Raw genomic sequence first — 25380 nt, forward strand, 5'->3', positions numbered from 1 at the left:
AAGGACCTGAGGAAGGCATGCTGAGGACCTTTTCAACCTAAACCCAGCAGAGGATGTGGGAGAAAGGGCTGGTGATATGAACACAGTGATTGTGGAGGTAGTGACTCCTGCCCTATGACTTCAATCTTGCCTGTTCGGCCTGGAAAGGCCAGGGACAACCACATCTGTGTCAGCGAGGTGTCACGAAGCCTCATTTGTGTTCCACGAACCCCTTTTGGGAGCCTGAAATGAAGGGCGCCATACAAGATCACGACCTGTATGTTGTTTTTACACTCAGACCATCACCCAGAAACCCACCAGGCTCTAGGGCTCACACCTGCTGCCTGGGGCCTCGGGGGGGGGATAAGATTTTGGGGCCAAAAGCGCTGAAACACACCAAAAGCCTGTGGGGAAGAAGGGCTGAGGGTGCCTGAGGCTTTGCGAGGAGGCTGCGGGGGGCACCCACGAGGGATGGGGGCAGCGGGGGGAGCCCCGGGGGCCCTCAGGCACCCTCAGGCTCGGTGCTTGGGGGAAAATGGAGCAGGGCCGGGTGCCTTGGGGCCGCCTCCTGACGTCGGGAACCTGCCGTGCGCGGGGGCGGAGCGGGGCGGGCGGAGCCGGCTGGAGGGGCGAGGCGCCCGGCCTGCCGCCGCGCCGGGGCCCGAGCAGGTAGGGCGGCGGCGGCGGGGACCGAGGGGGGACCGTGGGGAGAGCCCCCCGGTGGGACCCCGGGCAGGGAGCGGGGAGCGGGGCGAGGCCGCTGCCCTGTGCCGGGAGGCCCCGGCCGCCTTTGCCCAGGTGCTTTGTTGGGGGGCGGCCGCGCCGCGCTCCCCCCCCCCCCCCCCCCCCCCCCCCCGGCTCCGCAGCCCGGTGCCGCCGGGGGTGGAGGGCTCGGAGCCCTCTTCGGAGCGCGGTGCGGGAGAAGCCCCGCAGCCCGCCGCCCTTTCGTCTTCCCTCAGGCCGAGACGGGAGGAGAAAATGCGAGATTGCGAGAGGAGGAGGAGGAGGAGGAGGAGAGCCAGCAGGGCTGCGCCCCGCGCCGCCGGCCCGTAGCAGCGCCAGCAGCCAGGTGTGGCCGCAGAGGGACGGGAGGTGCCGCGGGCCGTCGCCCTCCGAGGTGCGGGCTGCCTCTGCCTCTGCCTCCCGCGGGGGAAAGGCGTTTGTGGGCCGGGATGCCCCTCTGGGGTCCGCTAGACCCTCCCGTCCAGGGCAGCGCTTTATTTACGTGTCTTTATTGCTGTGTTTTTACCGGATCGCGCGGGGGGGGGGGGGGGGTTGTGGGTTTGCCTGCCTGCAGGTGGGCTGAGCGACCCGCGGGCTGAGCAGCGTGCCGTGACCGCGCCCGGGAGGTTACGGGTTCAGCCGTCACCTTCCCGATGCTCTCCTGAGGATGGGGGAGGCGTGAGCTGTGCTAGCAGCCCGGAAATGTTCTGGAAAAGATCTACGCTTTTGCTTTTTTTTTTTTTTTTTAACCGTATTCAGCCATTGGATTCAGCTGCTTGCTTCATTTCTGAGATAATGCTCCTTTTCCTAACCACCCCCTAGTCTTACTCTGCTGTGGGTATGTTTCCAGGGCTGCAGAGCCGTGGCTCCTACCTGTGGCAGGTCCTGGGGCACGCCTCACCCCTGCTCGTTGCCACAAAAAATGTAACGTGGACACAGTGCAAGGAGCAGCACGGGGTCCCGTGGCTCGGGAAAATTTGGGAACTGCAGCTCTGCACTGCTACACTCACGTACATCATTAATAGCTCGCTATGTGCCCCTTAATTTTATTTTTTTTTTCATGTTTAGGATGTGTAGAGGTTAAGTGCCAAGCGCCAAAATGAGCGTGACTTCGTGGTTCTTGGTGAGCAGCACTGGCATTCGCCATCGGCTCCCTCGGGAGATGATATTTGTTGGCAGAGATGACTGTGAACTGATGCTCCAGGTAATGTGACTTTTTTGTTTTCCTGTCTATCTGAAGATGTAGTAGATGTGAATGCAACGCTGGGATCTGTAGAGATAGCTCATGCTTTCTTCAAATGACATCTTTTAAAACAAACTTCCTCTTTTGTGTCAAGTCTGCGGTTCCCACAAAGACTTAATGTGTTCAGGAAAGTGCAAGTGAGGTTTCCTGCGAACAGCTATGTCATCAGATGGGTAGGAGCTGTGCTGGTGGGAGATTAATCAAATCGAACAGATTACCTATCTTGATGCTGCTAGAAGTATTAAACCAAGACATACAATTCTGTCCTGATCTGCAAGTGATTAAACTACTGTTTTTGTAGCATGTGATTTGGAGGGTAGCAGCATTTTGTTTACCTATTTTTCCCTTTACTCTAAGTTTGATTGTATTGTCAGTGCTTGTACCCCTTATTTATTTATTTTTGCGTGGTTGGTTGGTTTGTGCATGTTTTTTTTTTTGTTTTTTTTTTTTTTTGTCATGGCAGGAAACACTGATCTTTAGCAGAGTGTTGCTGGCTCTTTTGGTGGGGTGACTCTTGTCACTTGACTTTTGGTGTCCTCTTGTTTCCAAAGTAATTGTGTTACTTGGGCAAACTTACAGCTTGCATTAGTGCTTTCCATACCAGCATGTCTCTCTGCTGGACCTAATCCAACATTTCTGAAGTGTTGACTGTGGTCTGATGTTTGACAGAATAATGTAATGGATGTCACTCCAAACAAATTGAACTGGAAATCTGCAAAGAGCTGACAAGAGCGGTTTAGCTCAAGACTTTATAGAAGCTTAGAATTCAATTAGTGTTTCTGCTAGATACGTGCATGAATACTTAAATGCAAAAAAAAGTTTGACTGCACCTACCTGCTCCCCTTTTGCCTCTTTAGAAATGTGGCAGAAGGTTCTCTTGATCATCCATAAAGCCCACGTGCCCATTGATGTCAACAGTAGGAAGCTGCATGCACAATGGGGCCTGCCTCCCCTGTAGTTTTCACTGCTAGTGTGGTAACAGCCATCTCCTAAATGCTTTGCTAATGTTCTTCCAGGCAGGCTGTGTTTGTAGCTACTGCAGGGATTTTATATGTTAGCAGGAGGTCTGTTTAGGGGGGTGGGAGCTCTTATTGTACAAGCTGTACTTAGAAGACAGTTGGTTGAGGTGTTATCTAGCTGTAATAAAATGTTAGTGTCCACAAAAGGAGAGCTTGCAGTGTTTGTACTGCTCGGCTAGCTAGGAGTGAATGAAATGGCTTTGCTGCGGTGGTAGAGCTTGAAGCATGCTCTGGTTCAACAGCAGGTTGTTTGTTTGGGTTTTCCTGTGAATTACGCTATCATTTATGTCATGTTCCTACATGTCGGACTGGTGAGATATGTAATGGTGAGACATTAAAAATGTCCTAATATTTTCCGTAAGTCTGTGTTTGCTCAAACCCCTGATTGCTGTATTCCCTTTTGACTTAAAGGGAGAAAATGTTTAGTGTTCTTGATTTTTCTAAAATGGCCTGAGCTTTAGGGTGCCCATCTTAATATGTTTTGAAGGTACTTGAGGTTTTTTTTATGGTCAGGGTTCAGCACTGCGAGAATCCCAAGTCTCAAGTTGTGCACCTGAACATGCAAGTGCCCAAATATCAGTCATCCCTAAAGTGTGTTGCTTATTTCTTTGGTTATTCAAGGGATTAATTGGATAGTGTGGATCGTGAACCACTCCGTACCGCATGGAGTATTTCATGCTTCTTTGCAAGTCTGAGCTGGCTTGTCGGTGTTGCATGTGGACCGGCAACCTTGTGACGCTGCACATTTGTCATGCTCTTTTCTACAAGGTAAACAAATTGGGATTCCTGGAGGAGTCAGCAGTATCTCTGAGAGGGATGCAGTTGTATTTGGGGGCTTGTAGGTGGTGATGGTTCAAAAGCTCCTTAATTTTTCAGACTGAAGGCTCTGGATTGTTGGTAAAATCCAGCTGTTTCTGTTCAGGGGCTGAATTACACGTGACCCTTTATTAATATATCAGTTTATTGTCTCCAGTAATAAAGCTTTTTCTGAGATCACATGAATGGTCTCATTTTGCACAGCACAGCACATTATTTTCCTAGCCATTTGCTTATAAAGATGTTTGCCAGAGCTAACTTGGGCTCCAAACGACATGACTGTCGTAAGACTCAGTGCAGAAGGGAGACTGCAAGCACACACTTGATATCCAAGCAAAGTTGTGTGTGAGCAGATGGAGGATGAGATCTAAAATTAGACTTTTTTTTTTCCTTCTGTGACTGTCCGTGTCACAAAATTGTTGTGCAGACTGGCACAATCATTTGTCTTGGGGAAAGCTTAAGGAGAAGGGGGGTTATCAGAGCAGATGGACAGAGCTCTCGTGGCAGTGTTTGTACCTGTAATACTCCTGCAGTGTTGACACTGAAACTGTGTGTTCACTGCACAGTTATTCTGTATACGTATATTTCAAGAAGCTGGCATTTAATCCTCTCAAGTGCACAATTGGGAACAGGCTGGCATTGTCTGGGGAGAGAACTGGATGACCTGGTCATTGTTTTTCATCTCTAAGATTATTTCTGCTTAGTGATTTCATTGTGATACAGTTTGTGGTCCCCTGTTGAGACCTTGTGTATTAGCGTGCAAACATACAGCACAGAGATAAGCTGTCCTTGTCCTGGAGAGCTTGCAGTCTTGCCTTTCACATTTTACAGTTTTAGGAGCATCTCGTCTTTAGGCGTTTTCTTGGCTGCGTTGCCTGAAGGTATCAGATCCCTAAACAGCAAAAAATGTCTTTGTCACCAAACAATCAAGCCTTAGTTTCCCCTGTGTTTACTTACTTCATACAGGTACTAGATTTGCTTTCTAGTTAACAAAGAGGTTAAGAAAACCATAGTCTTCAAGCTTAAAATTAAGTAGATTTGATAGCGGGGAAACAACCTGCCTTGAAATCCTCTGTACCTACTAAGAGGATTAGAAATATTTTAAATATTTTAACAGCATTGTAAAGCTCCTAGTACAAGAAAATGTGAGATTTACATTGGGTTTGAACATTAGGGCTTGGGAGGCAGTGCCATGCAGTGTAATTTGGTGTGTGCGCAGTGTTAAATGTAGCAAGGGCTCCATTCTGCCCTGTTTCTGATAACAGTACTTGATTCCCTTTATACTCATTGGCTCCCTTCAGATAAGGCAACAGCAGGAGTGTGGACACCCAAACCTTCACTAATGTGCACTAGCATGTTTTTACATGAAGCTTGATGGTGGTAGGAAATAGCTCTCTGAGCGTGTTTACTTGTTTCTTTATCTCTTTTTTTTTTTCCACCCAGGAGTAAGATTTTATTTTTTTTTGTTGTGTTGACACTGTGGAATGGAGTAACTTCCTCCCCCACCAACATTTTTCCTGGGAAACATAATTGCTGTTTTTATCAGCTTTGATCACTCGCTTAATGTGATGGATATTTACTCAGGCTACATAAACATTTTGCAAATTCCAAAATTTCACTTAACCATTTAAACCTTCCGCTCTGCCCCTAAACAGGGCATCTTTGAAATTCGTGCTGTGTGTAAATATTTAACTAAAACGAAAGCAGCATCGTGATTTCCTTGTTTTTTGTTCAAAAGAGGGATATTTAATGGAAAATTTGAGAAAGCAAAATATTTAACCAGTGCTCCCTTGAGTGTTTCCGTCCCTGTAGGGCAGTGGCTTGGGCATGCCCTTGTCCTGCGCTGTGAGTTTGTACGCGTGAGCGTGAGTTACAGCGGGAGTAGGTGCAGATGGCCTGATGCGCTCTGGTTTAGGTGTTGCCTTTGTTCTGCCCGTCAGTTTTAAGACAGCTTGGCACTTCCTATTGTGAGCCTCTGCTTTCAATCGCTTCTAACTCTGCTAAACTCTGTAACTGGTTGAGAGGTGAGTTTATGTTCCAGGTGTCTGTTTCTGGCAGAGATCAGCTCCCTTCTGCAGTCTTCTAGGAGAACAAGACTGAGGAAAATGCTGTTTTTTTTTTTTTCCATGTGAACTATACAGAAGTATGTTTAACCCGTTCTTTGAAGTTTTGGGGCTGTAGGGCTTGGGGGGGGAAGTGGCGTTTCTCAAGAGGGAGCTCCCAGGTCGGAGGTGATTGATTAGTCTTCCCATCGAGAACCTAAATGCCTTTGGCAGCGCTCCAGGCCTCTGAACAACGTTGAAGTTTGCGTGCAGTCAGCGGGGACTGATGAGAGGCTGTTGGTTTTGGCAACATCACGTCTGGGAGTGATGCTGGTGAGGGGACGGATTGGAGGACAGAGCTGTCACGGGTGGGGCAAGCAGGAGCTAGGTGCGGGGATGCACAGGACGGGAGTTCAGAAGCAAGAGCAGCTGTGCTAGATTAAATCAAGGTGCATCTAGCCCGGCGTCCTGACTCACAGTGGTCAAAGCAGCTGTCGAGGAAAGCTGCTGGAGTACTCGCTCAACCTCCTACAGTTTATGTTTCGGGGAGCTGAAGGCCAGCTCTCTGCGTTTGATCGGCGGATTTCTCCTCTCTGACACCTCCCCAGCAGGTTAAGGCCGGGCTCGGCAGGGAGGTGCAGCGAGGAGGTGGCCGTGTGTGTGCAGGGGGAGAGGAGGAGCAAGGAGCAGGGAGGCAGCAGGGCTCCGAGGAGTGGTGAAAGCAGGGCAGAAGCGGCTCAGTGTACGCCGCTGCTGAACAGCATCTCCCTTAGGCCCGGAGCGGACTCGAGACTTGTTTTCATTCTGGTGTCAGCAAATAGCTGTGAAAGCTACTAGCCAAGCATCTGTCACTGGTCCATATGGGACGTCGCGTGCTGCTCATGGTATCAATTAGTCAGTTCAAGTATGCTCGGCTCACGGGCCCCTACCACAAGTCCGTTTTGCTGGCAAATTGGATAAATGGTCACTTGACACTGCTTGGATAGACGTTTTCCTCTTTTTTTAGCTTGTTTTGGTAAAAAGCTAGGCAATTGTAAGCATCCCAGGCGTTGAAAGAACATTCCTATGGCTGCTACGTCAAGTGTTTATAGCTGCGGCGCAGTTACGACACAGCAGCGCGAAGACCGCCGGTGCGGTCCTGCTCTGCCCCTGTGTACGCAGGCGTGAAGACGCAATCTGCCGCCGCGTCCTTCCCAGAGATTCCCTACCACACGAGATCTGTTCCCTGTTCGGGGCGCGTGGTGCACCCCGCAAACGGTGCGGTGCGTTGTGAGCTCTGTGTGTATGTGACTGGTGGTCAAATGAAGGTTTCGTTGACCTGGCGTACCCTGCCTTCCCTGGGCTGTAGCTAATAACACGGTGTCTCTCCAGCGTAGTTTGGTAAGCGTTTACATAAACGGGTGGGAATAGATGTGGCGTAGTTTGCCTGCGCCGGGAGGAAGAAGGCGGCACGAGCTCGGTAGATGTTTTCCCTGATGCTTCCAGGTCAATTTGCTGCTGTGCAGAAGCAGCATCCCTCCATCGCCGAGGTGTTTTCTGCGCTGGGAGCTCCCCGTCAAAGTGATGGGGGGACCTCTGCTGCCTCCAGCCTCCCTCTCTGTGGAGGCACAGGGAAAGCTGCAGTCGGGGCAGGGCTGTGCCCTGCTCGTGCAGTTCTGCCGCGGTTATCTGGAGGGTGTAAACCAGCACCTAAGTCAGTCCCTGGGCGTTAGAAAGTGCAGCGATCCTGAGCCGTTCATTCATTAGGTGTCACAAGGGAAGTAGGTGTCTGGCAGGCAGGAGGGAAAGGATCTAGCCTTGGGAAGGCTCGGCTTTCGGGCAGGCAGTGCTTCCAGGTGCTCGGGCAGCAGCTGTGGGAGGGATGCGCATCCCGTATTTCCAGCCCTGGTGGTGTTTGCTTGGCTCTTTGCCTCTGCCGTCGTTTTCTCCTAACGTGAAGCTGATGGGAGGGCTGCGGCTGGCTGGGGAAGCGTGGTGTAGGAGGCTGGGGGCACGGCAGGGCTGGCAGGCCTGGGAGGGGAGGTCAGTGCCAGAGGCAGCGCGGGGAGGGGAGGCTTTGGCACTGCAGGCAGGGGCTGTGAGGGCTGTGTGGTGCTGGCGAGGAGCTGGAGGGAGGGTTTGTCCCTCCTGGGGGTGGGCAGGGAAGAAGGGGATCCTGCCCGTGTCGGGAGCTGACCTGTACTCCAAGGCCTTGATCCAGGCAGCAGCACGCGACTCAGCTGTGCTGTGAACATGCAGGCTGCTCTCCCACCAGAGGCGATGCTCACACATTTTCCCTGTGCGGCGACACAAAATAAAGGGGAAGCCAGCCCATCTGCGGGCTGCCTGGTCCCTGCCTCTGGGGAGAACCTGCCCTTGGGTCGTTTGAGCCTGTCTTCCACTGCTGGAGAGAGGAACGAGCAAGCAAAAACCCATTCTAGCCCAAAACAACGGGTTAAATTGTTATGAGGACTATGCCAGCCTCCAAATCCCTTTGCCAAGCTGTGGGGATTATAGTTTCATTTTCCCGGGGGATTTCTTTCTTTTGTTCAGTGCCTTATTTTTGCGTGAATACTCAGGCCCCGGTCCTGCCACGGATCCGCTAAGCAGATCCGTGATCTTAACTGCAGCACAGCTGACAGCAGGAATCTGCAGCTCGGAAACTGCAACGTGAGGTCAGCTCCAGCGTCGAGGTGGCTGCACGTGCTGAAGAGACGTCGGTGTGCTTGTGCAGAATCGTGCAGAAACCAGCACGCGCCCCTGGAAGCAGTCGGTCTGCGGGGACGTCTCATTGCAACCGGCCTGAGGCAGGATGGAGCGTTCACAAATCGCCGGTGTTCTGGAAAAGCACGGAAGTGGCCAAGATGCAGAACTCTTGTGAAATGTGTCGTGGTGAAAGAGGGAGACCCAGTGGCTATAGCTGTCATTAAATATTATCCAGGGTTTTACTTTTGAGGAGCTAAAACCACGCTTGAGGCCAGTGCGTGAGGATATTTTGTTGTTATTTAAGTTGGCTCTGCGTGCCTTCCTCCCAAAGTGGGGCACGGGGAGAGGTTTGTATTTCCTTACTGGGACACTTGTGCAGAGCACATTACTGGCAGAAATGTAACCTGTTCAACGTGGAAAATATTCAAGCAAGTGTTTATTGCATGCTGCCACCAGAATGCTGCAGCTATCTTCTGCCAGACGTGCACAACAGACTGCAGCTAGGAACAGGGAAGCTGCTCTTGTTTGTTTATTTTATCTCCAGTACCATGATGCCTCACAGCGCTGGCGGGGCTGAGGTCCAAATCTCAACCCCGAGCAGTAGGTTTTTGCCCATGGTAATTCTGCTGGGGGAAAAAAAACAGCATCTGTATCTACGTAGACAGCTGAGCTGCATCTGCTCCCCGACCCTGTGGGGAAACGCAGGCTGTCTTGCTGTATTTTTTCATCCTGTCTTCCTAAGCAGGTCTTGTTTCCCTGTGGATTTTGCTTGCTATCTCCCTGCAGCTCTTGGATTCATCCTGAGTATCCTGCTGTACGTATCAAGCCCTTCCCCAAACACAAGGCTGTAGATGATGTTCTCTTTGCAGCGCATGTAGCTGATGTGATATTTACTTCGTTGGAGACTCCTGCACGCTTCTAAAGCTGCTTTTGCTGTTGCAGCGCTAAGGAGGAGCTTTGGCTGACCTGATGCGTGCAGTTGTGAGGATCAGAAGCGGGCTGCCTGCCTGCACGTCTCCCTGGGGGCTGATGCAGGATGTTGGTACAGGTTTGGGGCTGGCGGACCAGGAGGTGCCATTCTTACCTAGGGTTTGCAGGTGCCTCCTGTTCAATGTCATCCTGGAGGAAAGTGTAACTGTAAAATACCTCCGTCTTCAGATACGTGCAGCGTGTGCGTTTCGTCTACTAGGTATTTAAAACATGATGCACTGAAGGTAGCGTGAGGGAGAAGCGGGGCAGCCTTATATTAGGAAGTGATTTGAATGTCTGGAAATGCAAGCCCTGGGTGAGTTTAGTGTAGTAACAAATCAGTGTCCGTGTTCTCCCCTCAGAGAAGCATAAATGTTGTTAATCAGACGAGCACACGCTGTGTTTTCCTGAGAACTGTTTTCCTTTGATAACAAGTCTAGTGTTGGGACGCGGCGAGAACGCTGTTGTTTGGGTCCGAGCAGAACCGAAGTGAGTCTTGCCGTAGCCGAGGAGTGCTGCTGTCCTTGCTACAAGTGCTTTTCTGGTGAAATGGAGTCACTGTGAGGGTGTGCTGGTTATTTTCTGCCTTTGACATTTGTGTATAGGCACTTCAGCTGTGTTATTTTTTTTAATACACTTTATCACACATTCATTTTGTGTTTTTTTTTTTTCCCCGACTTGGACCAGCATTTTCTGTCCAAACATGTGGATCAGCATCGCCTTTTGATGCGGAGGCTGTGACTGAGCACAAGCAAGGCTCACTGTCTGGTGCAAAAGTGCTTTTGAACGAAGGAGTCCTCTTCTTGGGATTCAGTCAGCTTCATTGCAGCTTTTCAATTTATAGATCCCTAAAATCCTCCCAGTGGAGTTACAGATCTCTGGCAGGTCTGCACCCGTGGACTGCTCTATGACGTGCACAGACTCAGGTTTCCTGACTTGCTTTCCGTGATTTAAGGGTTCATTCATTGGCAACCTCTGGCTTGCCTGACTGAAGTGACTTCACCAGGTCTGTTCTCGTGCCCTCGTCTGTTGCTGCCCTGGTGGCTGCTCAGGCTCTGTTTGGAAGTGGGGTTCAGGCATCAGTTTTGTTCTCCTCTCCGGGAACAAAAGCACCGCCAGCCTCCGGGTGGCTGCTGTCGCTGCAGGAAAGAGCAGCTTCTTGTAGATGTGACTGGTGTTGAAATAAACCACACCTGGGTTCTCCAGAGTGACCTTTGGCAAGTCTGGCATCAAAATAAACAAGGTGCAATTTTAGTTATTTTAAGTTGAGTTTCCTTGGAGACGGGCCCTTAGGAACTCCTGCTGCCAGTGCTTGTGATGTTTGCTGTTTTAATATAAATAAAACTGTGAAAATTCATCTCTTCTTCAAAAAAAGATGAGATTTCACAGAAGCGTGATCTGTGTAACAGTTTGCCATGTTCCTAACGTGCTCTTTAAAGCGATGCTAGGAAGTTTCAGGACCACGGCACAGATACAGCGTATCATTTTACCTGCTTTTGCAAAGGGCAGTCTTGAATACAGCTGAAACTTGCTTGAAAGATGGGAAATTTTGACATAAATCAGTTCCTTTGGTGACCTCTGCTTTTATATAGGGGAATATTATGGTGCTAGAATATATCTCTGTCCCTGTGGGATGACCCTTGTCTGGCTTGGGACCCCAGGGTGTCTGTAGTCCGCTGTTGTAAAATACAAGAGTCCAAAGGCCGTGGTAACTTGCATCAGGGTCAGATCTAGGGCAAACTGAATTTTTAGGAGACAGCTGGTTCCCTGAAGTAAGCCTCTTTTTAAATGCCCTGTGGCTTGGTGCAAGGTAAAATCTACAGCAATTTTTATTTTGGGTGAACTCTCTTTTTGGGGTAGAAGACTTTCTGACCTTGGTAGTGGACTAAAGGGATTGCTATGCCTTTAAATTCAGTTGATCTTTAAGTGAGTTTCTGTGACGTGCCTTAAAAAGCTAAAGCAAGCACTGCTGCACCTATTCAGCGCTCCCTCCCATCCCACTGGGAACAGCGGTGTCCAGGATTTTGGGTAGGTGAAGGACATGGCAGTACCTTGTGTCTGCATCCGTGCAGTGCAGGCAGCACCCCTGTGCGTGGCTGTCTGAGTCCTGAAGGATGTAACGTGGTTATAAATGTGCGTCTCTGCTGAAAGGGGGGATTTCTGCCCATGCTGCGGGCAGGGATGGTCTTCCCCCTCTGTTTTGTAGGTAAGGTGCAGGGAGCCCTCCTAGGAGCCCAGCCTTCTGGGACCTGATGTTTATCAGCTGTTGGGGTATTACCGAATCTGCTTCCCATTGCCATGGGAAGAAGAAATTCCTGCTAATGCTTAATGGGTTGTCAGGAAAAACTTCTGTTTTCATCAAGGAATTCCCCTGTAAGAGTCTTTGCCCCTGCATGCCTGCGAGGAGGTATGTCATGGCTCACTGAGAGCGGTGCTGTGGAAACCTGCGTGTTTGTACCTGGGGAAAGGGAAGGACTTATTTTTCACTGAGAACTTCTTGGTTGATGCCCAGGACGAGGACGATGCGCAGGCTTAGCCTGGCTTGTCTCCCTGCTTTGGTAGCATGCCCTACCCTTCCCTGGGCTGAGGTACCAGGGAGGTGTCAGCAATACATGCACGCGCTGATGGATGGAGTGAGTAGTGCCAGTGACTGCTTCAAGCCAAGATGCAGACAGTCTGGTGTCTTCATAGCTGTGACGCTTATGCTATGTTTCAAAACTGCTCAGAGGTTTTAACGTTTGTGCCTCAAAACGGTCTGACAGCATTTCTCCTGAAGTGTCATACTCTGTTTCGAAGATAAGATGTGTTTGGTACGTGTGCGTCGTGACAAAGCCGTTGGGACCAAATCAGTCCAGATCAGTGTCCTCAAAGTTAGCTTTAAATTTCATTTTTTCTTTTCTTTTGAGTTGCTTTCTCATCCCAAGTTAACTAACGTCCCTCCAAGTTGGAAAACATATTAGAGTTTAAGTCAACTCCAGCACACGGTCCTGGGAACAGTGTACATCATGAATAAGTTTGGTTTGTAACTTAAGAAAACTATATATATATATATATATATATATATATAATATTTCCCTTTGAAAGATAGGAAGAAATCCTCCCAAATAGAAAGTCCCTGGTGATGAGGCCACCAGCTTCAGCCGGTGAAAATGGAGCTCTTCCAGTTCACGCGGGCTGAGATGATGCCCCCAGGCTTTCTATTTGATTGGTTTGGTTTTCAATGTGCATTTATATAATTTACTGAAGTGCTGGCATAGTCTCGACAGCTTTCCATGACTTTTTTTTTTCATGTAAATAGTGTATTTTCTTCAGTGAACTGTTTACATCAACCATGGAAGTGTTTACTCTGTGTTCTTTGGTTATTTATAGTAGCAATAATATTTAATCTTTCCTGCTTTTTCCCCTTTCTCCCCCTGCCTCATATCAAGTTAGTTTCATGTCTAAATGCTGCTTTGATTAACAGCGTCTCTTCTGCCTGGCTGCTCTCACGCTCATTGTGCTTTCGTTGCCAGTCCCGCAGTGTCGATAAGCAGCACGCTGTGATCAACTACGACAAGGAGAAAGATGAGCACTGGGTGAAGGACCTCGGGAGCTTAAACGGCGTAAGTAGCAAACCTCCCTGCTGGCGGAGGTGAACACGTGGCGTGCTGAGTCTGCAAGTACTTGTGCATATATTTTACTGCTAGACCCTTCTGGGGGTCTCACTGCAGCCGTTTGCATGAATTAAGTTATGTACAAAATTATTTGCAAGGCCTGAGACAGAGGTCATGCAGTATCTTAGAAGAGGAAAGCTTTAGTAAATATTGTATTATTTTTTTCCCCCTGTTATTCTCGGTGCCCTTGCAGAGCTCTTCAAGGCTCACAAAACCATGGTGCTTCTTAGGAAAGGGCAGGAAATAAATTCAGTCTTGTTTTGGGGATGTTAACATTAAACTGGTGAAGATTCTGGAGCAGCTGCTCAGTATGAGCAGGGTGACCTTTTAGCAATTCAGTTGTTGGTGTGTGAAGTGATTTATGGGATGATGAGCCTTTTAATTTCTTTGGGGAGAAACTATTTTAAACCACCTCTTTCTGATAATAAAAACTGCTATTCCACCTGCCTTGATTTGTGTTAAGTACGAGGGATAGCGTGAGCCCAGAGCAGGGAGTTGAACCTACCTGAGTTTTAACCCTTGCTGTGCTCCTGAAGCAGGCAGTAGTGTTGGGCATTTTGGTGAGGCTTTGTCCACCTGAATTCTGTGGTTGTTAAGTACACCATGGTAGTTAAAACTATTCTAATATCATAGCATGCCTCTTTTGACTTGCTTCTACATACCGGTGGAGGTATTGCTCTTCTGAAACAGGCCTAAGCTAGATTCACATAATTGTGTTCAGTGTTTGTGTGTTCACAGAATTTTACTGCCATCGTTGTTTTGGGTTTAGAAACGGCAGCCCTCCATCACTGCGACCACAAAAACACTGGACGAACCCAGAAACTTGTACAAAAACACATGCTGAAGAAGGCAACAAACTTTCTGCCTCTCCTGGCATCTGAAAACAGCTAGAATGAGTGTTAATCCTCCTCAGCCTGGTAGCTGAAAGCAGAGAGCCCTGCTGAAATGTCAGGATTTCTAGTGGGATCCCTGATTCAAAACCTGTGATATAAATTGCAGCTGAAAATTCTGCTTGCAGAAGGGGAAGGCTCGTATCACTACTTCTCTTCTTTCTTCATAGGCTAATGAATTTATAGCATTTTAGTAATAGGCTTGCGCTCAGAGGGGTGGTGGATTAGAAGCAGTTACGGCAGTGCCTGTCTTCTACAGCTGGACAAACAGACTTCTGTGGGAGAGGTGGTTGTGGCCAAACTGAATTTATTTTGTGTGAAGTAAATAGATCCTTAGTTGGAAATTTAGGTGAAAACTAAAGAAATTCCTCTTGGGGACCTTGATTTAAATTCCTTTTTCAGCATTTCTTTTTATTTTGTATTTATTTCATGCTTTTATCAACAATGCATTATATGACTGTGTAATTTAATTCATATTATTTCCAAAATGTTTTGTATTGTTTTATTATAATTCTGCGGTCTCTAAGTGTCTTTTGATTTTGAAGATAGCATTTCTGTCTGTAACAAGCAGTTTCCATGGGTTATTTTACTTTAAGAGACCACAGACAAATAAGTAACAACATCAAAATGGATTTTCTTGCAAACTTCTGTTTCGCAGAAAATTCAACAAATAATTTTTTTGTTGTTGTTCCAGATCTGACTGTTGTGGAATTTTAAATATTAAAAATTTTCTTGCAAATAGAAATTGCATGTTTTTTAACCAGCTTCGCTGCTTTTATTCTGAAATTAAAGGCCTCTTCTCCAGCTCTTCTGTAAATTGCCAGGCAGCTGGGGGCTGTTGTCTGCTGAGCTTCTACCTTCCTGCTCTAGCATTTATTTTCTCCCCTCTGGTCAACGCTTGGTTTTACCATGGGTGTTTGACTTGGCCCGGATGAGGAAACTGTGCCTCAGTGGTGAAAGTGTGTCAGTTCATTTTGTAGCACAATTTTGATTCTTTAAAACGGAAAAATTTTGGAAGCTGGAATTGTATGGAGGCTGCAGAGACCCAGCAGTGACTTCCAGGTCTGTAAGGCTGGGCGAATCCTTCCGTGTAAGATCAGGTCACTCCTGGTGCCTGCAGCAGCCCAGGTAAATCCGATAGCACGCGGGCTTCTTTGTGAAAGGTGTCCCTGAAAGCCTGATTTGTTCCTCCAGTGTTCTGCAGGAACTGTTCCTTACAGGGTCCCCTCAGAGTGCAGGCATCTGAGACATCCGAGGCATTTGTTCACAGCTGTGAAGTGCATTTTTTATACCTTTATAAGGATAATTTAGTTTCTTTGGGCCTCAATTAACTGTCTGGAGCATAGGGAAAAAACGAGCATGTGAATCTCTTGAGTGAGAGGCCTGTTGTGCTGATAATGGTGTCTTGGACAACGGGACCTCAGACGCTGTGGTGATTCCACAAAAAATGCTTGTTTTCCTGTGTGTTTTCATTTCCACTTCCCTTTGTGATAGGCTTAGCTTGTTAAATTACCCTGCCTAGGGCTGGTGTGAGTCTTGTTTGACACCCAGCGGAGAGCTGATTCCCAGCTCCGTAACCGGAGCAGGAATTGCCGCAGCTTTACTGCTGCCCTCGCCGCCTCACGTCAGGCTGCCTGACTTCAGGCGCCTCGTTCACCTCTGCAGGTCGGGGACTAAAATTTCACTTGCGGCTGGTGGAAAGGTGGATCTCCCCAGAGGTCCCTTCAGGGCACCTCGCCTTGAAGCGTAATCAGGGTGCTCGAACCACCCGACGGGAGCTGCTTTTGGTGGTTTACAGGGGGCTTGGCTGACAGGCCGGGCTGCTGTGAGCTGGCGCACCCCCGTGCGTGTGGCACCGCTACCAGGCGGGCCTGGGTGTGCTCCAGGAGCCCCATCCCAAAGAGATGCCTTACCTCGATACACCCTCTGTCAAAACCCACTCCTGTGCTTCTTCCCTGTAGACATTCGTCAATGACGTGAGGATTCCTGACCAGAAGTACATCACCCTAAAACTGAACGATGTCATTCGCTTCGGCTACGATATCCTTTCCCGTCTGAAGATGCAGGCTTTGGGTTTTGTGCTGTTTGCTGCACGGAGGGTTAACAGTCCCAATTGTGGCTAATGACTAAGGGTGTTTGTTTGGCCTCCTGGAGCCATTGGATAGCTCATCAGCTTTTGTTTCTCCACCATGGACCTGATTCAGAACAGATTAATCAAGATTCCTTCATTGGACTTTGAATCAGGCCCTGCGCTGGCAGTGGTGACCGCAGAGGTGCCACATCAGCCTGTCTAAGGGAAGGGTTGTGGTTTTTTTCTTATTTGGGATCTCTGGGTGGCAGCTGTAGCTGGTACCAGCCTGGGAGCAAACATGTTTCGTGTGCTTTTGTAAAAAATATTTTTTTTTTATTCAAGTCATTTAATGTGAGTGTTTTTATCATTCATTTTGCCCAACTGCTTGCTTGCAGACAATTTGCAGGTCTTTGGCACGCTTAGCTCTGGGGACTTGTGGTCAGACCCTTGATTCTATATCGATTGAAGCTTGCTCCTGCAAATTGTTTCTGCCGCGAAATGCAAGAGTAAAGCACTCTTTAGCAACAGAAAATTTCACCTCTATCTGGGGAGGCCAGGCTGCTGTTACTGCTTGGGTTACAGAGGCACATCCTGCTAGGATTTGCTAAAATGCCTTTACCTTCATCCCATTCCTTCTCATCCTGATGTGGCTCTTTGGCTGGCTGCTGTAGATCAACAGAGGTAAGTAGAAGCTCCTACTGCTGCCTTTTCTTAACACCGTCAAATCCTTTTTTCAGAACTGCACTCTTTCAATTGCTTCGAACTGCTAAACTTTACCTGCTCAGGCTGAATTTAGAAGTCACAAATATCTTCTCCAGGTTTCTTGTTTTATTTGTGAGAAGTTTAGGTTAAAACAACCCAGACGTTTCTGAGAATAGAAGCAGGGAAAAAAGGTTGGCTGGAAAACTCTTGTGTGTCCTTGACCCCAAGGCCACGTTCTTGTGCTCTTCATTGTTCCCATTATATATATGATATTTACAGATAACAAATCCTTGCTTCATGGTGGTACTTTTTTTTTTTTAAAGTGAGGTAGTTGCTAAATCTTTTTGGACAAAACACAGCATAAAAATACACCTCAGAGGAGACAGATTATTTGCCTTTGTACGATTTGAAAAGGGTGCAGCTCATGAAGGTTCAGGCATAAATGGGGAAAAGTCCTGAGTCGCCCCTTGCTGAGTGCTGCCCAATACATAATCATGTAGGGTCTTGTCATGGCAGGTGGCATCTCAGCACACACCTGGTGAAGCATGCTAAAGTCAGCCTCGGTTCTAGCTTTTCTTGACTTTGCAGCTTTGCAAATGTTCTTTTGATGTAACTGGTCACGTGTCTTCTGGTCTCTGGATGTGTGGGGAAACTCGTCGTTTTGCTGTAATTCCAGTCGAGCAAAGGCATAAGCCAGTGGTGAGAGCTTGGGTAGATTTTAGTGGCTGTGATACAGGTTTAAACTTTTTATAGAAAGTAATTCTGAGCATTAAGCAGCTGAGTTAAGTGCTTAGTCCTGCAGCCCTTACATGGATATTCATGTGAAGTGAATGATTGCATTTATGAATTGTAGAATTTATTGCCCTCAACAGGAAAACTTCTGAGAATGTAGGTTTTAGACGTGGCTCTTTACTTTGGCAGGATTGCTGTAGCAGTTAAAATCTCTTCCTCTCCTTTGCTGCTTTGGTGCCACCCTTTTTAGCAGTGCTTTGTGCCCACCGTGTGGATGGCAGCATCTCCTGTGGCCTCTGAGTCAGCTGTGCTCTATTGCATAAGAGCGTTTGTCTCTTTTCCATTTACAGCTTCACTTACAGACTGCGTGGAGTTTCCCTGCTATGCCAGTATCTCTTAGTTTATTTTTAGTTTAACATTTTCCATCTTTCCTTTTTCCTCCCTTTTGCTCTCTGCTGTCCTGATTGGGTTGCTCATGATGGTATTGCCAGATGCTTCCTTTGTTGTTTTTTTTCCGCAGCATTGCTGGGGATTATTGCCTAGGCTCAGACATACTGAATGCCTCCCTTCCTAAGAGGTCACAGCAGCTCATGACCTGATTTACTTTTCATCCAGGAAACTGCAGTGGCTGAAAAGCCTTGCCTCATCCTGACTGTGCGAGACTGCTCCATCCTGGCCAGGATGCTGTGGGCAGAGAGCGGTCAGGCAGGAGCTGAGAGGAGCGAGCCGGGTGCAAGTTGAGTTGGGGTTCTGATTGCTCCCTCATCCTGCACCAAGCTGCTGGTGCTCTCCAGAGCTTCTCCTGCCCCTTTTCTGTTGTGTGCCACTCTTCAGTTGGCACAGGTCCCGCTATCAGACGTGGTTTACCCTCTGTTGAAAAATATGTATGGCAAAGACGGGGGTGGAACGCAGCGAGGGTGGCTTTTAGCGCCCCGTGCATTTAAAGTGTCACTGTTTTTATGATCTTGTTTTCTTTTAGTAGTGACTAAGTGCTAGATTTCTTTCTGCATCTGATTCCTCTGCTGTTTCCTTAACAAGTTCTGTACATTCGAACATGTATGTCCTGGAGCAAATTCAACACAAAGTCCCAGAAGAAGCATTAAAGGTAAGGGGGTGCAGGTGCAGGTTTTTTTTTTCAGTGTGCTAGTCAAGCAGCCTGAAGTGCTAAAATAGTCTTGATGGCAGTGAAATGATCCACAATGTTATGCTGTCCTTGGATTGAGACTTAACAAAACCTTCCTTTGAGGAGAGAGACGTTTCTCAGTTATCTCTGCTCTGATCTCTCTTATCCCTCTGCTAACATGTAGATCAAGTTATTTATGATTTTATGACTGCCAACAAATAAAGGTTACTAAAGCTGTGCTGTATTAAAGAACAGTCAGCACATTAACTTCTGGATGAAGCAGGGGAGAATTTGTTCCCTTTCAGAAGTGGAGCATGGTTGCCTTTCTCTGTGTGTGGTGACTTTAGGCCAGATCCATCACGTTTCCTCCATCAGGCTGACATTCACTTCATTTATTCCTATCACCTCATCTTTGCCTTCAAGCTCCCCATTTTCCTTACCAAGAGGTCCTCTTACAAGTAAGGTGTTTTTTAAACAAAGAGTTCAGTACTGGGTATAAAACATTCAAGCATCTTCTAATCTAAGGCAGAAGAACAACCCCTTCTAGGCAGGAACGCTGCCCTTGTTCAGCTGAGGGACCAGGTTATCAGTGCCAAGCATCCAATGCTGTCGCCTTAGCCCTGGTTCCAGTTCTAGGACTTGGGTAGGATCAGAAGTGTAACAGCCAGGATTGGCTAAATGATTCATTGAATTTACTCAGGGGTAATCCGAATGGGTACACCCTTTTATTAATTTACTTGTAATAAACCCACTTCTAATGAGTTCATTTACTAGGTCCCAAGTTAATAATGGAGTCTGTTCTAAGGCATGCTCATCACTTTCCTGGCTGATGAGAGGGTTTGGAAAGAAATAATTAAAATATATTTTAATTGCCTTTTCTGAAAGATTGAGATAATGCAGATGAGGGCCCAGAAAGAATTTATGACATTACTTTAACAACAAAGGGGATTTCAGGATTTGAATCCTGAACGGAAAATGGCATAAGTTCTGATTAAGTTCTGATTGTTCTCAGTTTACTCCGTAAAGGGTTTGCTAATCAGCTATTTTGCAGAGCTGTGTCACAGTGACCTTCTCATGGGCTGTAATTGTCACTTACTGTCTTCCAAATGAGGTATTGGAAAGCCTCTCAAGTGGCATTTCTGCTGCTCTCTAGCCTCTACTTAGGTGTGTTTTCTTTCTGTCACAGAACATAGCCACAGTATTTGCCTTTGCACGATCCATTTGCGGGGAAGGGTGGTTGGTTATCTGCCGTGGGCTGCCACGCGGGTCTCACGGGCACGCTGCAACTGTCCTTATGTCCCTGCAGCACGAGAAGTACACCAGCCAGCTCCAGATGAATTTCAAAGGCACGGCAATGAAGAGGGCGGAGCAGCCCATGGAGCATGGTGTCTACACCGAGTCCCAGCAAGCGAAGCTGGAGAAAGGAGAGAGGAAACCAATTACAGGTACTTGCTCAGAAACCAGTTGTTCAAGATCCAGCAGAGTCAAAGCGCTGCTTAATGCCTGCACTGGGTCAGAATGAAGTGCAGTGTGGGTTAGGTACAAGGAGCGGGTCATCTTTCTAAACCTCTGGGTATTTCAGATTCTCAGTTTTCAGAGATTCAGCCTCCCAGGAAAAAAAAAAAAAAAAGAAATTGGCGTGGTGGTTCATGCATGCCTCGTCACTGCAAGTGCTAGTGAACCTGTGGGCTGAGCAGGTTTGGTAAGTTCGTTGGCACCTGTCTGGTCTATTTTTGTGTTCCTAATCATGAGCTGGTGTTTGAACAGAGATGGTGACTCACAGTGGAAGATGCATGGCTGCTGTGGCGTGGTACTGGCAGCCGGGCGAAGCGGTAGCAAGGGATTTGTTCCAAAAAGCCATGTATGGTCTTAAATTACTGTATTTCCTAACACCCCATGATGTGGGACTGAAACTGACTGCTGAACTGGGAGGCATTTGCTTCAGGTTCATTGTTACCTGGCTTCAGAACTTTTCCATTTGAAAAATTCCTTTTGTTGCCTGTTTCTCTACCCACTGCTACCTTCCTTTAGAGCCTCCTTTTCATACCTGCCTGTTCGTCGCCATGGTGGGCCAGGACCTCCCCAGCAGTCTTACCTGAGCTTCCTACCTCCTGTACGTACTACCCTGGCATGTATTCTCCCTGCTCTGTTCAGGCGTCAGCTGGTGGCCTTCAAGAGCTTGATGATACACAAAAAGAGGAAGAAGTATGATATAAGGCATCCTGATGACTAATGACTGCCAGTGGTAGTCTTGTTTGCCAGGATGGCAGAGCGGTGGGAAGCTTTAGGTGTAGCAGAGGCAGCCCATCTGCAAAGTGGCCTGTTGGAGGCAGGAGAAGGGTGAGTGGAGGGAAGATGATGGGCAAGTAGGAGTGAGACCGCATCTTGGGAGAGCTGACTGAGATGTAGACACAGCAGCTTTCTAGAAACGCGTGCAACTTTGGGTAAATCCATTAAGGTTTTCTGATACCTAATTCGAATGGGTTGGCTGACCTTAATCTCTTCTGTATTGTCTTTGTGAAAATCCCTCTAAGCTGGCATAGCACACTAAAACAAAGCAGTGTTTCTCTCCCATATTTTTGCCTCTGTTCTTGTTGCCTCCACTCGTGCGTGGAAGTGGTATGTGTGCCTGACTGTTTTTCTCCGGGCTGCAAAACCCTTCTTTGTGTGGATTTAGTGCTTTTGTGGGTCACCCTCCCCCCGTGGATGGTGCATTTAGGACTTTACCTCGCAAGCGTGGAGTTAAAGGGATGAAGTTGGGGATTAGCTGTGATACCATGGAGGGTGAAAAGAGGTGAACCTCACTGGGGAGAGCTCTCAGCTGTGCTGCGAGGGGTGTTGGGCTCTTGGGAGGTGTTGCCAGTAACTGGACTGCGAGGCCCAGGTGGAACCAGCTTGTGTTTCCCTGCCTGGCTGTGTGAATATTCTCATTTTTATTCTTGCCACCTTCCTGGTTTTAACCTACACAGCATAGCGGTTGACATTTGGAAAATCTTCCAAGTCAGGAGACACTTGAGCAAGGTGCCCCTTCCCTCAGCATGCGGTTCGCAGACCTGCATTACGTCTCTGTCACTGTTAGTGGGCATAGACCATAGCTGGAAGGTTTAAAAAAATAACAATAAAAGCTGTCAGTACTTGCTGGGGGCCAGCGGCGCTGCATGTTACATGCAGCGGGGCTGGTGGACCCATGTGAGAAGTCGGTGCTAAGCCACTGGAAGATGGAGGAGTTCAGGATGGTTCGTGGGAAGCGTTTTGCTGGGTTGGACTGGAGCCTGTGGAAGGAGGCTGAGGATTAAATCAGCGCCTCGCTCCCCAGAGAGCATCTCCGTCACGTGAGCAGAATCATCAGTGGGTTCCCTTTTCCTCTGTGATGTGACTAATTCACCTTGTCTGCAGCTGCACACATGCACAGTTGTTTTTTTTCTCTGGTGCTTGGAGGGGTGGCAGCAATTTCAGCGATCAGCGGAAAGAAGAATGCGGTGTTCTTATGGGGAGTGGGCTTGCTTAGTGGCAGCAAAAGGAGGCTTTGGGGAAAAGAGCTGTTTTGCTAAGCCCGTAGGTATTTAGGAATTTGCATTGACTAATTAAAGCAAGGTCTGGGGCGACAAAAAGCCTTTAGAAGGATCGCTTCCCAGGGCCTGGCTGGAAGAGAGGCAGAGGCAATGCAAGCTTTGAGGGAAGAGGTTTAACAAAACAATGCGAACAATTAGAGCTGCTTAGAAATGGGAGGAGGTGAGGGGTTGAGGATAAAGAGATCCAGCCGAGGGAATTGAAAACAGCTCAGCCCTTTATTCTTCGTGCTGTCGAAGGGGCAGCGTTTCGGTTTGTGTTGCCTGTAAGCAGGAAACCATCAGTCTTTGGGAAACGTGTTTTAAGGCAAGGAGCTTGGTAAGACCTGTGGGTTAGATATTGGTATGAATAAGAAAAGTGCCCACAGTTCAGCTAGTTAATGCGAAAAATAGCCATCAGCGCTCATGTGTAAAGCCTCAAGTCATGGGGAGGCCAGGTACAGCCTTGAGCGGAGCAGATTTTAATGCTGTCACGCTCCCCATCTGTTGCTACCTGAGTTGAGGTACTGGATGAGATAAGCTACTTTGTGGTCTTCTCAACACATCATTAATCCTCAGGCTGATCTGAATTTGTTATTATTTTTTTTAAAGCCCTCACAGGCTGATGGCAGTAGATAATGCTGAAGCTGATGACTAACCTCTGAATAAGTGCTGCAGGCCTGAGTTTCCACGCGGGGAGGCTGCCCGCAGCTTCCAGCTGAAGCGGGCATCACCGACTGCAGGAGCAGGACTTGAGTCTCTCCTGGGATCCTTGAAACAGGCTTTCTTGCTGGGTTGGTGCTGGTGTAATTGCAGAGTGCTGCGAGCAGAGCAGCCGACTTACAAGTCGTGTCCGTGTCCGGTGCTGAGGTCAGCAGGCAGCGTGGAGGGAGGCAGTGGGAGTTGTGCCGAGTTGTGGGGTGGTTTCCATGGTCCTTGGCTGCTTTCCCCATGAGATCATGGTAATAGCTACTTAGACACACAGCCCTGCTCTAGCCTTTAATTTAGGAGAGCGGCGGTGGTGTATCTGCTTTTCATCTGTGCTGGTTTGGTGGTACCTGCAGCATGTTAAAGGTTTCGCTGCGTAATTGGTACAAATAAATTTGTGATTATCAGCCTGATTTGAAAGCCTCCAGGATTTGTGCGTGCTCACAGCAGGTACAAAAGACCAGGGTTTAGGTTCACTTGCACACAAAATAAACACTGCGGTGAAGAGCCGAAGAATTGCTTCGTGTTTATTCCTGCTAGGTTTGAATTCTGGGTTTTGGAGGGGAGGAAAAAAGCAAAGACATCAGAAATTAGTTTAGAATGTTTGAAAGCTAGATTATCCTTTTCTTTTTTTCCTCCCCCCTCTGCCATAAGCAGCCTACTCTACATCTTTTGAAGATGGACACTTAGGTTATTAATAATGAATCAAAAATGGCTTGACTTCGAGCAAGCTGGATTTCTCATGCTGTTGTTATGACTTGCATCAGACAGCTTCAAAGCTGCATGTGCTTCTGTCAGCAAAGAAATGTGCTGTTGCTGTCCGTCTCTCTCTCGTGACTGTTTGAAGCTCTGCAAGGACTCAGGCAAAGCGCAGCCCTCGGTCCTGTCCCAGCCAGGCAGCCTAGAGGAGAGCTGTCTTCAGAGGAAATGAGAGCCCTCTGTCATGAGAGCTGCCTGCTCGTCGTGAAAGCTGTTCTGCCCACTTGCTGATGGAGAGCAGCATTAACACAGACTTTCCCCTTTCCCTTTCATCACCTGTACTGTATTTTTGGTCCTGCTGTTGTTCCGTGTGATTCACTTCTCCCTAAATACACCCCTTGTACTGAAACATCTCATTTTCTCTCGGGGTGCCTCTCCTTCAGATGATCAATAGCCGTGCATTCATTTAGCAGGCCACGTTCTTGTCAGACTCATTAAACAAATGGACATCCCTCGTTTTGTGCTGAAGCAGCCTTCGTTTTTTCTTCGGAGCGAGAGCCCCAAAGACTGAAATCCAGGAGCAGAACATGTGCGTGTCAGTGGTCTTTCCTGTACTACGCTGTCACCCATAGCTCCGTGTTTATCTGCCTGAACGCTTGTGCTGACCTCAATTCAGTTATCTAAAGGATGGTTTCCAGGCTGTCTGCCTGAATTGATGAGCCAAGAAATATGTCTAAATGAATTGGCACCATCTGGCCAGCCTGGCACGGAGTCGAGAGAGGTGGTAACGAGCTGCCATCAATGGGAGGAAGTCTCATATCATTAAAATGACTGTTTGTTAGTTCTCGTAGTTGTTCCTTGCTTTGCTGCTGACTCGAACAAACCTTGAGCCTCTGATCCTCCAGGAGCTTCCAGCTGACGCCGAAACGTAGCAGACAGGTTGCGGCTTCGGAGCGGGGTGCGTGGCTCAGGACGCAGGCAGATGCGCTGCTCTGGATGCTGCCGGCCCAGGTTGAGGTTTGCTACCCAAAATACATCCCAGCTGGTGAGGAGCTGAGCCCCCTGGCAAAAAAAACGTGTGTGTAGCTGCTACCTGGCCTGCTGCTGTCACAGCCATCTGGTTTTGCTGCCTTCCTATCACCTCCTCCCCCTCTTCTATCCAACATTATGGCACTAGAGCTGCAGTGGCTGTCAGGGCGGTTGTGCTGGCAGGTTAGAAGGGGCTGCAGTTTCTGGCATGAGCAGGGCAGCGAATTCATGTCGCTGGTCTGGAGTCACGGAGATTTTACTCTGGCTCAGGATCTGGCCACTTCGAGTGGTAGCTGAAAATGCGGGTGTCTGTGTCACTTGATAATGTTATTTAAAATGCAAATTAACACAAAGGCTCAGTGGAAACATTAATTGCTCTTAAAATATTGAAACTGGCCCCAAATAGCGAGATACCGACTCCTCGGCTTCCCATCTGTGCTTTTTGCAGTCTTTCAAATGAAGTCCCCGTTCTCTGTAGGGACTGGGAGAGGGAAGGAATGAAAACACCCGTGGAAGTGATGTGCTGGGTTGCGCTGAGCACGCGCTGGTACAGATGGCTGCAGGTGGGGCTGTGGGAGGAGCTCCGTGTTATTTTGGGTGGCCCTGGGGTGGGCAGGAGGGACCTTCTGCTGTGGTGCAGTCACTGCAACGGGGTTGCTCCTACACAGGTGGCCCCGGGTCCCTGCGCTCTGCTCAACCCGATGCAGTGCTCCTTGAGGAGCCCTGGGTTTTGGCTTTGTGCTAGCTTT

The 25380-nt window shown here is 48.3% G+C and overlaps 1 protein-coding gene across 9 annotated transcripts in view; it reads left to right on the forward strand.

Moving 5' to 3' along the window:
• Window positions 1-565: 565 nt before the first annotated feature.
• Window positions 566-25380, forward strand: part of CEP170B (centrosomal protein 170B) — a 56810-nt gene continuing 31995 nt past the window's right edge. For 6 of the 9 annotated variants that reach the window (XM_066998430.1, XM_066998432.1, XM_066998433.1 and 3 more), the window contains exons 1-7: window positions 567-648; window positions 939-1096; window positions 1771-1906; window positions 12989-13078; window positions 15981-16059; window positions 18571-18629; window positions 19954-20092. In XM_066998430.1, the coding sequence (XP_066854531.1) occupies window positions 1802-1906; window positions 12989-13078; window positions 15981-16059; window positions 18571-18629; window positions 19954-20092 (472 nt within the window). In that variant the 5' untranslated portion in view covers window positions 567-648; window positions 939-1096; window positions 1771-1801. Of the gene's footprint in view, window positions 649-938; window positions 1097-1770; window positions 1907-12988; window positions 13079-15980; window positions 16060-18570; window positions 18630-19953; window positions 20093-25380 lie in introns of all 9 variants that reach the window. The other 3 variants (XM_066998434.1, XM_066998435.1, XM_066998431.1) reach the window with 2 other exon arrangements.

The sequence above is a fragment of the Anser cygnoides genome, chromosome 5 (assembly GCF_040182565.1).
Source record: "Anser cygnoides isolate HZ-2024a breed goose chromosome 5, Taihu_goose_T2T_genome, whole genome shotgun sequence".
Lineage (NCBI taxonomy): Eukaryota > Metazoa > Chordata > Aves > Anseriformes > Anatidae > Anser > Anser cygnoides.